This window comes from Talpa occidentalis, unplaced genomic scaffold, assembly GCF_014898055.3.
Source record: "Talpa occidentalis isolate TD23 unplaced genomic scaffold, MPIMG_talOcc4v2.1 talOcc4.7, whole genome shotgun sequence".
Taxonomy (NCBI): Eukaryota; Metazoa; Chordata; class Mammalia; order Eulipotyphla; family Talpidae; genus Talpa; species Talpa occidentalis.
The window spans coordinates 95,811,688-95,828,537 of NW_023605083.1; the positions used below are offsets into that span (position 1 = coordinate 95,811,688).

Here is a 16,850-nt window from a genome sequence, read left to right on the forward strand (position 1 = left end):
ATATTGAATTCTGATACTATCTACTTGAAGATAGAATCTGACCTTACAGGTTAAGGGCTCAGCCCCGCAAGACTGCCCTCTGCTTTGGATGCCAGTGACAAGCCCATGTTGTTACCTCTGCTCTGACAACTGGCTACAGACTGGAAGTTCCCGTGACCTCCTCTTGGCCTTCAAATGCCAGTTACAAGTCCAGGTTGTTACTCGGCACTTCTGAACAATTGGCTAGAAATCAGTCCCAGCACAACCTCTACAGATTCGATTAATTTGCTAGAACAGCTCACAAAACTCAAGAAATCATTTAGTTAGTAAATTATTGATTTATTATAAAAGGGGAAGACTTTGCCCCTTCTGAAGTGATTGCAGGCATAATCGAGAGGTGTGTGGGGTTTGCCCTAGGGAGGCTGCAGCTGGGGACTGGTCCCCACCATCCTGAGAGGGCTTGTGAAAAGGTGAGGTCCTATGCAGGAGAAGTGAGAGGGTCCTTACAATCAGATGTTCTTGTCCATCCTTAGAAAATGAGCCTCAAGAGCTGACTACACTTTAACTGTTGTAAAGACCAAGAGATAATTCCCACCAACCCCTTGAGCTGATCAAACAATCAAATTAACATCACACAGATTAAGGAGAAAAGAACAAATTTAGTCACATATATATGGAAATTTTCTGTGGATGTAGATTTGAAGGCCTTTGGGGCAAAAGGAGGTGATATGTATCTATAGATTATAGACAAATAGATACATATCTCCTAACTTAGGCAATAGAATAGGGGCCTGAGGATTCAAGGAGAGAGCAGGGGGCTCCCATAATGAGGAGAAAGCAACTCACATGGTAAAAATCAGATGCTCTGTAATTAGATGTCTGCCCTGCCATATAAATAGGTTTCTCTGACAGAACGGTTTTTTGTGTAAAAAACCTAATTCTGCATAGTACTTTAATTTTCATTATTCTGGGTAAAGGAGTGATAAAATTGTCCTGTGAGTCTGCGGAGCCCTTAGCTTGAAACAATCCACCTGCCAAAGCGAGCATCCTGGGGAGGCTTATACTTCAGTTTTTCTTTACTTGTGGTCCAGGATCAGGATGTATCAAAAGACTTGAGGCAAAATTCTAAAGTGCCAGGAATCTGAGAAAGAGAAATGCTTTTTTCTCCAAACACCCTCTTACAACGACTTCCACAGTAAAGGCCTCAGACCCCCTCCAGGAGCAGCGGGCTCTGCCTTGTCTGGCATACAATGCACCTGCTACTGACAGAGGCATCAGTATATTGAAATATCTTAAGTCAAAAGCAACATTTTAACTACAGCTCCTTTCACATGGATCATCTTCCTTAGGAAATGGGTTTTGTTTCAGACTCTTCCAGGAGGATGTCCGTGAATTAAAATAGCTCTCCTTCAGTGTTCCAGCTTGTGAGCAGATAAGCAAGGTCCATTTTCACATTCCTGTTCATAGTTGCCAGCCCTTGGTGTGGCTCCTAGCAGAAAGGTAACTAGGACTCAACTATCTCACTTTAATCTTGGAATTTTAAATGTTTATTCAGAGGAAAGTACAACTGACTCATTCATCTAATCACTTCCAAGAGGGAGAGGGAAAGCTCAGGCCAAGATCCCCAAGGGGCCAGTGCCCAGAGCCAGCCCTGTGGGCATAGCCAGAGGATGATGTCAGGACTTCCCAAAGCAGGTCCTTGTCATCACACGCCTGACGGGTCTACAGGGACAATAGCCAGCACACTGCACTCCAACAGCTCCCAGGGAGCCTCGCGCCGTGGGAGATTGGAGCAGAGGCCCAGGGTCACCACACAGAGCCGATAGGCTGGGTTGTTCTTGAGGCAGGCAGATAAGGTGACCTTTGTACCTCTCCACATGAGCCAGGCTTGAACCAGGGAGTAACACAGAGCCTTTCCAGTGACACGTCTGCTCTGGGGAAGGTCTGTCTTTGCTTTCTGTTTTGTAGGTGAGGACTTTGCAAGATCCAGTCCACACAGTTATTTGGGGATTGGGCTGAGAATGGCGGGGAGAGCAGCCTTGGAATGGCTAGTGTCTCTTCTTTTTCTGCACACACTAAGGACATCTCCGAATTCCATGACAGCATCCATTCCAGATGCTCTACTTCTAGACTTTTTCAGAATGAACCTCTAGACAAACCCATTTTCCTAGCTCTGAGTTGTGCTGATTTTTGCAAAGCTGACCGCAGGATAAAACTTCCCTCCTGGGTGGTCTTTTTTATTTTTGATAATGGCAAACTTGAGATAAGCAGCTACTTCTAACACAAACAATCCTAGCAACAGCTAGAAATTATTGAACACGTATGCATCAGGGGCAGGCTGCTATGCTTATGTTTTTCATCTTGAAAATCCTGGGAGGGAGCTATTGTGGTTATTCCCATTTAGGAGATGGGGAAACTGAGGTCATGAAGCTTAAAAACTTGCCAACAGTCACACTCCCACTCAAAAGTTAGAACCAAGGATAAAACAAGTCCATCAGATTCTAGAACCTCAGTGCATAATGACTTGGCTTTTTTAATTGATTTAAATGATTGATATTGGTTGATAACATAGATTCTTTGAAGGTTCATATCTTCAGGGATTGGCTCCCCAAATAATACGTTCTCCTAGTTGGGAGAATTTCTCTCGCCCCTTCCCACCCCATCTCTGCTAATCTATTACTTCCCTTCTACTTTTCCCATTATTGTCAAAAGCTCTCTGTCTCTCTCAGCTGATCTTCATTTCAGGCTCAATTCAACCCTACCTCTTCCTCTTCTTGGACAGCTCTCCACAGCTGTCCCTTTGTCTAACCACCAACAGCACTCACCAGTCAGTCTAGTCCTGGACAGATTCTATGTGTCCTACAGAGAAATATTGATCACTCCTGCTCTTGGCTCTCGACCCCGTCACCACTTCCTCTCTGATTCTGCTTCAGCTAGTCTCTGCTGCTCATATGATGTGTAAAAGCAGTGAGCAAAATAGCTGAGGAAGGCTATATTCAGTGCTGGGGAGAATGGGCTGATGACCTACTCCTTTATTCCAGATGCTCTACTTCTAGACTTTTTCACATCATTCTAGTTCCTCAACCTGAGGTCACCAAATGCCACATGTCCAAGTGGAAAGAGCATGTTGATTAGTTACAACATGGCTTCTGCAGTCCTTTCCACCCTTCTCTGTGATGAGGCCCAATGAAATCACCCTGATTACCCTTCCCTCAATCACCTGCTTCTTTATTCTCGCAGTCAGGATGTCACATTCAGCCCCTCCAATCCCAAAATCTGAAATCAAAACTGTCATGGAATTCGGAGATGTCCTTAGTGTGTGCAGAAAAAGAAGAGACACTAGCCATTCCAAGGCTGCTCTACCCGCCATTCTCAGCCAAATCCCCAAATAACTGGGTGGACTGGACCTTGCAAAGTCCTCACCTACAAAACAGAGCTGAGAAAATGGGCCCCCTGTTGTGACTGACTTGCCCATTATAAAGCCCAGCAAAAGGTGAATTTTCTTGTTACAGCTACTGCTCTTAAGTGAGCTATTTTTTTTTGTGGTAATGAATATTAACTAGATTTATTGTGATCATTTTGCAATATATGCTTATATATTGAATCATTATGTGGTAGACCTGAAACTAATGTTATTTATATCTCATTTTAGAATTACATGTTAATTATATTGCAAAAGTAAATTTGTAATTTTATATACTAGCAATGAACAATTTGGAGCTCAAAAATAAATAAGCAGTACCATTTGTTTTTTGTTTTTTTTTAAATAAATTTTATTTTTATATTCCCCATACAATTGCAACCCCCTTATTTTGACCCCAATCCCTCCCCTCCCGCACCCTACCCCCCATAGAGTGTCTTTGGTTCATAGTTTTTTGTTGATTTTGATTTTCACTTTCTTCTAGTTATTCATTTTCCTGGTCCCTTATTAAGTGAGCTATTTATACAAGTTTTGCTTTTGTCATTGACTATCACTCCCTTTACACTATTCAAGTGGGGTTGTTGGGGGATGAGACACAATTCTCTCTCCCCACTTCCTATAACATTTTTGCTCATGTGTCCAGCTACTTAGACAACTTTGTGATTTGGTAATTCCCTCTAATAGGTACACGTTTGAGATGTGATATTATATGTGTTGGGTGTGGGGGAGGAGATGGAATGAGAAGGAGTGGGGTGAGGGAATACAGCACCTCTTAGCTGGAGGGCCCTGTTGAGCAGAGAAGACTGGCTTCCCCAAGAGGCTAGCACAGCCCCTTACAGGGTTCTCTGAGAAAAGTAATGGTGTTGGGTCAGGGTACATGCTACGCAGATCCCAAGGAAATGCTGAGATTTCTGGGGTGGTAAAGACTCAGCACCTACCCATCCACCTCACTTCCATGCCCATCTGACCCTCAGTAATACACCTAGTCCTTTCAATAGATACAACACTTCCATTCCACAAATGGAGGTAGGTCTTAAAATTTTAAGGAAAACATGACTTCTAAAGGAAACAAATGTTGAATTTTCAATGTAAGATTATTTGTGGAGGCAACTGGAAGGCCTTACCTGGGGAGATAATGAGCCAATGATCTCCTGGAGAAAAAAACGGTGATATACAAATTCTTGCACATTGCATGAAAATGACAAATAGAGGTTTGTTTTTAGGGCCCAGGATTTGATGTAAGAAAGAGAAGGGAATGGTGTGAGCAAATTCTGGGCTCTTCACATAGGGAGGTGTTGGAGGTAGAATACTGAGTGGGGAGAAGTGTGAGCTCTGGTCTGAAAAGAAAGTGGACATTTTTCAAATATCCACTGAAATTCTTCTATTAAAAATGAATAGATTTCTGACACAAACATCAGAAAATGCTAGCTTTTATTTATTTGGGGTAATATATGAACAGATGTTTTATATTATTCTCTATACTTTTCTACTTCAAATTTTTATAGTTTAAAAAGCGCATCTTAGAAAATAAAAGCTGAAAAATTAAAGTTCTTATAAGTACAATGGAATACTGTATAGCTGTTAACAAAAAAAATATTTTAATTGAGAACGATCTCTCTGTGTTCCAATGAAAAGACCTCCAAGAAACATTGTAGAGTGAGAAAAAGCAAGTGTACCTCACAGTGTATTTCACCCAGTCTGATCTGTATGAAATTCTTTTCAAATGTGTGTGTGTGTGTGTATATATATATATATATTTTTTTTTTTCAAATGTGCTGTGTGCCTAGAACTAAATCTAAAAGAGGCAGCAAACCATTAGCAGGAAGTGTGATTAGTATGCACATTAGACTTTTTGTAAGGTATGGATCTTTTAAGTATATATGGCTTTTCTAATTACAGAAAAGCAATAACAACTTTTTATCAATGATCCTTGAAGCCATGGAGCAGAAATGCTGGTTCCCTGGCCCTTCCAGGTTAGCAGGATGCCCAGTGGGTCAGTGCCTGAAGTTTCTACCACTCTGTCCTTGTCTGGCCTCTTTCCTGATTTGACACTGGATGTCTGAGTGAGGGTCCGTGACAGATGCCAGCAGTGGCAGCGATGACAAGCCCAAAGCCACATTTGTTCCATTACTTCCAGCTCCTCACTGCCTTTCCAATCGCCACGGTGAAAGGTCCTTTCCCTTATCTGCACAAAGCAGGAGGCAAAAGTTCTTGTCAAGTGTGATTGCAGAATAGCGGGCTGGAAAACTTCCTGATAATACCTAAATTCCTTTCAAAGAGCCGTGCCTGGAATCGGGTCAGGAGAGCTATGTGGCCTCAGCACATTTTGTACCGTGCAGTTGGATAATAAACCAGATGAAATTTGGCCATTAAAAAACAAGGGACATATAAGGATGTCATTATGGTTCCATCTGGTCTGATAACCCCTCTCCCCCAGCTAGTGTATCTGTTCCCCTCCAAAGGCCATACTGGCTGCTGAGGCACAATATCTGCATGTGTGAGGCATTGAGGATTTCCAAAATAGACACAAAGATATGGGGAATAAAGAGAAAATCCAAATAATAATAAAATAAAAAGCATGCTGAAGTCTCTGAGACACATTTATGACTTTTATAAACAGATATGCATTAGTTGAATGAGGCTTAGGGACACTCTGGTGACATTAGCTAATTCTGACATTTAGGAATTTAAACTTAGTAGCTGCCCTAGCTTATCCTTATTAGCAAAGTTTGTTAAACATTTTGTGCTGTGTGCCCTGCTTTATATTTGAACATGGTGCAAATGGCAAGCTGTCAAGTCGATTATATCCCTTGTCGTAAAACCTGGGGAGATGGGGCATTCCCCTGCTGTGTTTTTCTTGGGCCTCATTTTGGATCCAACAGCCCTTTTATTTCCTTCATCTTCCCTGACTTCATTTCAAAAAAGATATGGGTTCACCCAGGAAAGACAAAGGAATAGATAAACCTGCAAATAAAGCTTAACAAATGACAATAGACTTTTACTATGTCACTCCTTCCCTGATCAACACACCACATGCATAAATGCACGTTCCCATATGGAGTAAATATGTGAGAAACCAAATAATTTAATATTTATCTTCACTCTTATGTGAACTGGAAACTGACCTAGGGCGGCAGACGAGTGCTTCTGATGGGGTAACACGTGGCCACATTGCTAAAAGCTCTTTGCTGTGCCCACATCATTGACCAGTGCCTGGACTTCACTCCCCAGGTAACCAGGTGAGCTTCTCCAAGTCAGCGGATGCATTTGCCTTTGAAGAGGACAGCAGTGACGGGCTTTCTCCAGATCAGACTAGAAACGAAGACCCCCAGGGCTCAGCGGCATCCCCCCAAGACACTAAAGCTACAGACACCCCTCTCGCAGGTCCCCTGGGGACAATCCAGGTAAACAAACCACATCTCAGACTGTCATCTCTTCACAAAGTCAACACTGCCCCCATGATTTTATTTAGAGATCCCAGAGGTCTGACTGGGTGGCACATCTGAATAGATCCCTGTTGGGTCCAGCGATCTGTGTTTAGGAGCAGGAGTCTCCAGAAAGCATGGGAGATAGTTCCCAGGAATGTTCGCTTTGGCTTTTTTTAAGCATCTATTCTGCTAAGGTGATACATTTTATCTCCATTTTTACAGACAAGGCAACGAGTGTCACTGAGATTAGATGACTCACCCACAATCTTCCTGATAGAAAGGACCGCAGTGGAGCTAATTTCAAGGCCCAGAGTCTCCCCACACCCTGAGAGAGGGGAGAAGGGGGTGCCCCCTGGCCAAACGGCAGAGACATCCACACGGGTTCTACCTTGAACTAGTTTCTACCTGCCCAGCCACTGCAAGGTCCACCTCAGCCCCCACCCGAGCACAACACTCACCTCTTTCTGGATCAGTCCACAAACTCTCAAAACATGAGGGATGCATATTAAAAATAGTGTCCAAAGCACTTATATAGAGAACCATAGTGATTATTAGCAACAGCTACTGCCATGTATTAAGCACTCAGGCTATGCCGGGGACAGCTAGGCCGTCAGAGCGTTTTCTGTCGGCCCTCCCAGTCCCTCCTGGCAGGTATTGCTGATGTGTTCCTGACAGAGGGGGAGCACAGGCTTGTGAGGATGAGTAGGTGTGTCATATCCATGAAGGCTGCAGAGACCCCACCACCACCACTCCTGCATATTCACTTCTAGAAGCCACACACAGGCAGGAGGAGGATATCCTCAGCCTCACACAATGGGGTTCACAGAACCCCTGAGAGAAGAAGTGTGGGTGTCGATGCAATAGGGGGAAGGAGCTGCACCACTGTGGCCATGAGGTGTGTCTTCTACCCTCTCCCTGCTCTAGAGGGACCCTCAGAAAGAATTTCCTCCTCCTGGCTTCACAGGAATTGTTGGGTGGTCTGAAATCAAATATATGTGAAAACATTTCTTAAACCATGAAGCTCCAATCAGGTGTCAGGGACAGTTATTTGTCAATGAAACACTTTATTTTTTTATTTTTTTAAATAATAAATTTTATTTTTATATTCCCCATACAATTGCAACCCCCCATTCTGACCCCAATCCCTCCCCTCCCGCACCCCACCCCCCAAAAAGTGTCTCTGGTTCATAGTTTTTTGTTGATTTTGATTTTCACTTTCTTATAGTTATTATAATAATTATTACTCAGAGCCCTGGTTTCAAAAATGGCCCCTGTCTGTAGTTGTTGCCGTTCCCTTCTTACCTCCATCAGAGCAAAATGCAGAATGGAAGGGAAAGGGGAGAAATAAAAAGCAGAGTGAAAATATTCATGCATTTTTATTGTGCAAATGTCTATCATCAAAACACTTTTCCTTCCCCTGCATGCTACAGCTGGTCTTCACAACCAAATTTGTTTGATAACATCAAACAGTATATCAGGCCATTTATATTTATTATTTTGACAGAATCAGCTTCTGATTCAAGGATGGTTTAAGGGAAAGACAAGTTCTGTTTTGCTTACCCCTAGGAGCAGGCAAGAAAGGAATAAAGCACTGAGTGAGCCAGGCAAATAAAACATTGTTTCATTCAGCAAGCCCATTTGATAAACGAGAACACTGAGGTCCTAAGAAAATAGGATTCTGCAGACCTTTGACAGGTGCCAGGGATCAAGAAAGGACTAGAAGCTCCAGGGGGAGATCATAAGCAGCTCCTGCTCTCTCAAGTCAAATCACATTGGAATGTAGAAGAGGGTGAAAAGATAACTGTTCCTTTTTTAGAGTCCTCTGCACACAGAAATGTGCCTTTCATAAAGGTTTTCTGTGACACGACACACATACATACCCACATATACACACACATAGAGATTCACACACATATACGTGCATGACATGTGTATCTACATACACACCACACAGATACAGGTATATATATACACAGGACACGTGCATGCAGATATACACATGGGTGTTCCACCACAGACAGGCACATACACATATACACATCCACATATTGGTATATGCACACAGGTGTATATATGCCTTTATACACTTACATGTACCCAGACAGATACACACACCTCTACATAAACAATATACACAAAAACACATACCTGCATGTTTTGTACACATATATAGATGTGTGCACATACATATACATGCATGCACATATACAGATATACACACATGCACATCACATGAACTCACAGTCACTCACAGACACAGACATATATACACAGACACGAAGACTCCTATACATGCATATGCATATATATGCATACATGCTTATACACATATGCACATATACATATAAATACATAGAAACATACACTTTCCCTCCAAGGCAAACAACCTTTTCTTGTAACTTTGTTGTCCTTCATTCTTAGATGTTCTACACCCACTCCTCCCTCATCCTTTCTTTTTCAATCCCATTGTCAAGTCCAACAGGAGGACCTTGTCACATGTAACCATTATACAGGTGACCAGATGTCTCAGTTTGCCTGGCCCAGGTCAGTCTTTTACCTGTCCTCTGGAATAATTATTAATATTGCCCCCTTTCTCTCCCAGAAGTGTTCTCAATTGGTTGACAAATTATGTTTGTCTCCTTCCCTTGGGGGAAGTAGTCTGATATTTACTTCGATAAGAAACTAGAATTAAAACAGTAGAGTTACATGTGAGAGACTCTATGTCACCCCATTTCGACCCCTGTATACTAATACTGTGAATCTTTGGGTTTCAGGATATTACTTCTGGCTCAGAAAATGAGAGGAATGACTCAACCTCGCAGCCTGGCAACCAGTCAGACACGGGGAAGCAGAGCCTTGGCACCCTCAGCACCCCTATCCCGGTGCATGCTGCTGTAAAGGTATTGAGGGGCTAGCCTCCAAAAGCCAGCCTGAGCTCTCAACTCACAGACCCATCTCTGCAGAGCTTTCTGAATGAGGCCTGGCAACTCACACTCTGTATAGCTTTAGCCCACTAGGAGCATTGCAAGACAGAAGTACAGAGATGGGCCACCCCAAGATTCTGTTATAGAGGCCACATACCTTGGGGCTTCCTGTGGAGGAGAAGCCTACTTGTTGGCCTTTCTTTGGACTCAACAGCTTAGCCAGCATGTTCCTGTCTTAAAAGACTTAATAAGCTCATCCTAGAGGTAGACGCAGTAATCATGTTGCACAGATTTATAAATGCCACAATACAAGGGCAGAACATTTGGATTTTATGCAAGGGACCTTGCATCAAGTAAAACCTGTATCATTCAAGCCCGTGTCCCTGTAGAAATACAAATAAGGGGACGGGTTACATTCGCAGTAAACAAATAGCTATGAGCATGTAGCACACATTTGGTTTCATTTTCTCAGTGTTATATCTAACAATTCAGAGTGCTCTCTCTTCAATGAACTTCTGGTGGTTGCCTGACCTTCTTTGTAATATTTCCTCTCAAATAACTTCTAATTGATCTGGGAGCATGATTTCTCAGCTCCAGAGTCACTGTTTAATCAGCGCGGAGATGACTGTCCTGAAAAATTTTTTTCTATTGTAAATTAAGTAAGAATCCATGTTAAAGTCATGACATGCTTCCGTGACATAAACACAAATGTGGCTTTCATATTCTAAATGGACTGAAAAGATTTCAGTTTCCTATAAAATTAACTCCCTCACCAAACTGCCATAGTTTAAACCCAGCTTGCAATTTGCTCACCTCAACAACTCTGAAATGATGTGAAAACTATTGGTGAGTTTTATTCATTGTAGGTGGAAAGAGCAGGTGATGATTCACCTTATTTCCAATGCTGTATACAAAGAGAAGGTGTATTACTATTTCTTCCAACATATTCAAATTCTCATTATTCCAAATGAGCAAACCTGTAGGCTCCCTGGGATGGCTATAATCCTAGTGGATTATAACCAATGCTGATGAGGACACAGAAATTAGAACCTTCACAGATTGCTGGTGGAAACATAAAATGGTTCATCCGTGTAGAGAACAGTTTGGTGGTTCTCAGTAAAGTAAACATAGAATTACTATATCACCTACCAATTCCACGCCTATCTATTGGAAAGAATTGAAAATAGGTATTCAAATAAAAACTTGTATGGTAATATTCATAACAGCACTATTCATAATAGGCAAAAGTTGGAACTAACCCAATTGTCGATCCATAAAGAATGGATAAACATGTGTCATAACCAAAGGAGTATTATTTAGGCCATAAAAAGGTATGAATGCTGATGCATGCTACAAAGTGATTAAACCTTGGAAATATTTTGTTGAGTGAAGAAAGCCCAACACTAAAGGTCACAAGATATACAATTAAATTTATTTGAAATGTCCGAATAGGCAGATCCATAGAGACAGAAAGCAGATTAATGGTTTCCAGGGGCTGGAGGAAGGAGAGAATGGGGAGCAACTGCTTAATGGATAAAGGATTTCCTTTTGGGATGATGAAAATGTTCCAGAACTAGATAGTGGTGACACCACATTATGAACGTACTAAATGCCACTGAGTTGTATACTTTAAATGGTTACTATGGTGATTGTTATGTTACTTGTATTTTATCACAATACAAAAACAGGTTCCTCTTCCGCAAGCAACTGCATCCTTCATCAGGACCTGTAGTCAGAGAAGCAGAACAGAGGCTGCATTTCAGTCTCCCTCACCCCTAGAATAATATACAGTGGCATAGCCATTATCAGACAGCCTTAATATATCATGAGTCACACAGATGTGAGACATCGTTGTGAGTTATAAAAGCATCCCAGGTGAGCCACGGCTTAAGCCAGCCTCGAAGGATGAGCCGGAGTTAGATAGCAAGTGGAACAGAAGTTGCCCACAGCATAAAATTGCAAGGAAAGAGTCAGAAGGTATAAATTTTGGGGGCAGGAGAGGAGATTTATGCAGTTGGGTGAACTGTCTTTGGCAGACTATAGTTTGAGCTTCATCTTGCAGGGCAAGACAGGCCAATTATGGGCTCTTGAGGTGGGGGTGGGGTGTGTGTGTGTATGTGTGTATGCAGTTTTAAGTTAGAATGCCTTTGGGAACTCCTACATTCTGTAGCCACAGACCACACCATTCTCTTTTGCTGACACTGACCTGCCATCACATCTATGACTGGACCTTAAACCACTAGATTCTGAGTGCACCTTTGCTTTTGAAAGATGAATGTGCTCTTCTTCTACTGGCCATGCCATTCTATATGGAAAACAAAACTTTAGTGCTTTCTGGAATGCTCAGCATCCCTGGGGCTAAGGCAACATAGAAAATTCCTAAGCCCCTCACTCACTCCTAGACTCGGGTGGCAGCTCTTGTCTTCCTCCAGAGACAGCAAGTCTTAGGATAAGGAGGGAGCAGAAGCTGAGTGGAGCAAGGCAGAGCAGAGTTGATGCAGATCCCTGCAGAAATTCTACCAAGTGCAGAGGACTGATTAATTAACTGGAATATTAATCAATTAATCAGGGAGAATTGGACCGACAAGCACAAGGGAATACTTGTGTTCATTATTCATTCTCTAAAAAAAAGCCTCCTTGAGAAAACATAAGCCCATGGTGGGATGCGCTGAGTCAGAGAAAAGCAAGTTTTAGGCCACTTTCAGATGTATATTTTGTGGTTAAAATGGGAATGCTGCCCAGTCAGAATGTGCCTGCCAGCTATTCAGGAGCTCCCTCTCCTGGACACTGCTGGCACTACTCGTTCCCTTCTATTCTTGATAGAAGATCAAGAATCTTCTACCACCATATCCATGTTCTTCATTTCAACCTTCTGTAATACACTCAGGGGTTGAAAACTTATATTTTTTAACTTATTACAGTATGTAATTATTGTTTGTTACTATTTTGTGGCCATTTGAGGTCATACCAAGAAGAATTACACTCCTGGAGACCTGTTATTCAGTATTATCTTTTATCATCCTTATATTGATTACTGGGACAGAAAGTAGAAAATACTTTCCCCCAACTTTCAGGGGAGGTGACTGGTATGTGGTAAAGTTTATTAATTGTACCACATTCAGAACTTTGCCCTAACTTCCAAACCTGAGTCCTTCACTTCTTTCAGTGCGTCCAAATCATACTCTATCACTTATGGTAAGGCTCCAGTGGGTGGCTTGCCCTTTCCATAGTAGGAAAAGGATGATTATTTCAGAGGGTGTCACTTCCTGATCACATATCAGCATTTGGGGTTGGTAGGCGGAAAGGGAGTGTCTTACTTTTCAGCCCAAAGCAACAAAAATCCACATTGGGACTTTCAAATCTAGCTTAATTTCATCTAATTTTATGCCATTCATAAGTCAACATAATTAGCACTTAATAAAAATTACTTACATGTATAGATATGAAAGAACTTTCTTATGGATCCATCCCAAGATCAGAAAGTATCTGCCCATCAGTTGGGCTTGGGTTAGGAAAGTGCCCTTACAAAAACGTAAGTTTACATCTCACTGTACTCTGAGAAGGTAATCCTCCTGGATTTCCATTTCTAAGATACAAAATTCCCTTCCTATGGAATGTCCTGCGATGCACTCACAGTAGATTTGTTCATTAGATACCTTAATATCCCAGAATCTCTTTGTGCACCATGACTTTGCTGTATTGCCTTTCTGGGGCTTGAGAACATCCATCAAATCTCTTTGTTACGTACCTGTGATGCCAGGTCATTCCCCTCTGTCTCCTAAAGCTCATGTCATTTCTTCATCTGCTTTACAGTCTAAGTCCTTGAGTGACAGTAAGAACCGCCACAAAAAACCCAAGGACCCCAAGCCGAAGGTGAAGAAACTCAAATATCACCAATACATTCCCCCTGACCAGAAGGCCGAGAAGTCTCCTCCGCCCATGGACTCAGCCTACGCCCGGCTGCTCCAGCAACAGCAGCTGTTTCTGCAGCTCCAGATACTCAGCCAGCAGCAGCAGCAGCAACAGCAGCAGCAGCAGCACAGGTTCAACTACTCCGGGATTCACCAAGCTCAGCTCAAGTAAGTTAGGCCAGCCCGGTGTGGGGGCTGCAGACAGTGGGATGGTTCTCTGCGTGGGGCAACCAGGGCCTGCACTTAGGGACCAGGCAAGTCTCATATTGCCCCAGATCTTCATCTGGCAAGTTAAGAAAATGACCCAATTTAGAAACCAGGCATAGCATTTCAGAAGCATAAGGCCAGGAAGAAAAAAGTAAAGTAATACCATGAAAAAATGACCTCTGGAAAAATGAAACTCACACTTTCAGATTGGATTGTGGAAAAGAGGAGAAACCAGCTAAGAATGTAACACTGGTATTTTGAGGAATATGGGTTCTGTTTCATGGATTGGCTCAGCACGAGGTAGGCTTTAGGAAACAATAAAGCTGAGTGACTGGAGTGACAGGCTCAAATTTGACTCCTGAGCCTGGATGTGTGAACCCATTGCTAGGTCACCTTTTAAATGGTCAGTCTCCTCAACTATAAAATTGGGGTGTGGGTTTCCCCGCCCATTGCTGTGCAGCCTCAGCTCATGCAAACAATTATCCTGAGTCCTGAACACAGTCCAGCCTGGTGTGGCTCACTCCTGCCTCCCCACAGGAAGATGGCACATCTGCTGAAGCAGGGATGGACAAGCATACTCCCACATGCCGCTGTCTCCACCACTTCTTGTTGTCGCCCCAAAACTCAACTTGTCACTTGCCATGGAGCCTGCCCTGTAGCTCTTCCTCTCCCTGCCTCTTCTGCTGATTGAGTACATGCTTACTCCTTGGACACAATTAATTTGAGATCTGATCTAAATGCAAATGACCTTCATATATAGTTGTCCTTGAACAATACAGGGGTTAGGGACACCAACCTCCCTCCTCCTTTGCAGTCAAAAATCCATGTAAAACTTTTGATTCCCCCAAAACTTAACTGCTGATAGCCTGCTTTTGACCAGAAGCCTTACTCCTTACTGGTAATACAAAGTGATTAACACACATTTTATAATATATTAGATGACTGTACCTCACGATAAAATGAGCTGGAAAAAATAAAATTTTATTAAGAAAATCATAAAGAAGAGAAAATACATATATGGTCCTGAACTGTGTTTATTTATACCCTAAGTTTACATTTTCTGTTTACAAGAAAATCCACATAACGAACCTGCAGTTAAACCTATTTTGTTCAAGGGTCAAGTGTATGTATTTGACCATATTTTAAGTTTTCCTTTTATATTGCTTTTCAGGGAACCAAATGAACAGATGGTCAGAAATCCAAACTCTTCATCAGCACCACTGGGCAACAACCCTTTGTCTCCCGTCAAAAACAGTTTTTCTGGACAAACTGGTATCTCTTCTCTCAAACCAGGCCCACTCCCATCAAACCTAGATGATCTGAAGGTACGAGGGTTGACATCATTTTCTTTATTCTCTCTTTCTCTCTCCCTCTCCCTCTCTCTCTCTCTCTCTCTCTCTCTCTCTCTCACACACACACACACACACACACACACACACACACACACATGCATCAGTATATTCTTTTTTTTTTAAGTTTTTTTAAAAAGATTTATTTATTTATTTATTTATTTATTTATTTATTTATTTATCTATTTATATACAAGCACTGGGTACAGTCAGAAGGGAGGGTGGGTGAGAGAATTCACCAGAGCCAGAGTGGGGAACAGAACAGGCAGACTGGCGAAATACACTGCTGAGGGGAGCAGTGGGCACAGCAGGAGAGGTCTAAATGGCGGCCAGGGATCAAATCAGCGCCGCTGAGGCTGCGGGCCGCTTGCATCCCAACGCTCAACCGCTGCGCCACCAGAGAAGGCCCTCAGTATATTCTTAAGAACATCTTTACCAACTGATTTCTTGCATAAAATAGTGGGAGGGAGATGCATATGGGAGAGGCTTAAAAATATGACAGAATTTTAACTGCTAGGGCAGAAGCCCTGACAGAGTATGAGATCCTAGGCTCCCAACTCAGCCCTTTCACTGGCTTGGCAGTATTGGACTGGTTTTTGTCTCTCAAATTCTTCTTTTGCCAAGATAAGTTATTGTAAGAATCAAATGAAATCCACTCTAGAGCTGAGCATGGAGATGAGGTGAGATTGAATTTAGCTTCCGGAGTGTTCTAAACCACTGCTTTTACCAGTCTCTGGTGAGATGAGAAAAATAGAACCATGTCAACAGATTTTCATAAATCTTTATTCAATTCAATTCAATTCAATCTTTATCTTTCATTAATCTTTATTCAAAGTATATCTTTCTTCTTGATGTTTTGAATGTTAAAATATCCTTTCTATTAGGGAATTAGGATAGTGATGGATGAAAGTCAAGTGTTTCTGATCAAGTTTTGTTTACTTCTTTTGATTAAATAGGTATATTATTAAATAAGGAGATTAGTCATAATTTACAAGATAAAATGTTGGTAACCCTATGTCAGTTATATAATGGACAGCAATGGACTGTTCCACGGCATTCCCAAATCTGAACGTTTCTGTCCTGAAATGTAGTTAGATACGGACTGTGGGAATTCCCTGTTTTCCATACTACTCTCACTTTCCCTCCAAAGGATCTTACTTTTCTCCATAAGCTCAACTTCTAAATGTCTCCATAGTCTTCACTGTGCCAATCCTATTGCCCCTTCAGTCTTCAGTGCCCATCCTCAGTCCTGGTCATCATTTTCTTTGGGGAAAAAGTAAGAATGGGATTACTTCTAATCAAAGGCAATTCAATAGCAAAGTGCCAGCACCAGTAAGTAAAATGTATCTCAGGCCCTGATATCAAAGGTTCATTTATTCCTTCCACTTGGAATAAAATTGTTTAGGTTTCATTGAACCTATTTCAATTTGGCATCAATCAACCTCGAGGAGGATGCCAAGCTCCTAATAGTGCTCTCCAGAATTGGTGTCACCCACCTCCAATTCTCATATCATCATTCTGTAGCCACTGAAGTAGGCTCTCTTTCTTGGGTAACATGATATTAAGAGAAATAAGCCAGACACCTTGGGACACTCTATGACTGCACTTACAAGTAGTAGATCTAGATTAGT

General features: G+C 42.1%; 1 protein-coding gene and 1 long non-coding RNA gene across 5 annotated transcripts in view; one reads left to right on the top strand and one right to left on the bottom strand.

Moving 5' to 3' along the window:
• The window catches only part of LOC119231721 (uncharacterized), a 200,155-nt gene extending 192,752 nt beyond the window's left edge, over nucleotides 1-7,403 (bottom strand). Inside the window, exon 1 of the long non-coding RNA XR_008549774.1 lies at nucleotides 7,394-7,403. This is a non-coding gene — a long non-coding RNA (uncharacterized LOC119231721). The remainder of the gene's footprint in view (nucleotides 1-7,393) is intronic.
• The window catches only part of MYOCD (myocardin), an 83,110-nt gene that overhangs the window by 47,527 nt on the left and 18,733 nt on the right, over nucleotides 1-16,850 (top strand). For all 4 annotated transcript variants that reach the window (XM_037492543.2, XM_037492545.2, XM_037492544.2 and 1 more), the window contains 4 exons: nucleotides 6,632-6,804; nucleotides 9,603-9,728; nucleotides 13,566-13,831; nucleotides 15,042-15,195. In XM_037492543.2, coding sequence (XP_037348440.1) covers nucleotides 6,632-6,804; nucleotides 9,603-9,728; nucleotides 13,566-13,831; nucleotides 15,042-15,195 — 719 coding nt within the window. The remainder of the gene's footprint in view (nucleotides 1-6,631; nucleotides 6,805-9,602; nucleotides 9,729-13,565; nucleotides 13,832-15,041; nucleotides 15,196-16,850) is intronic.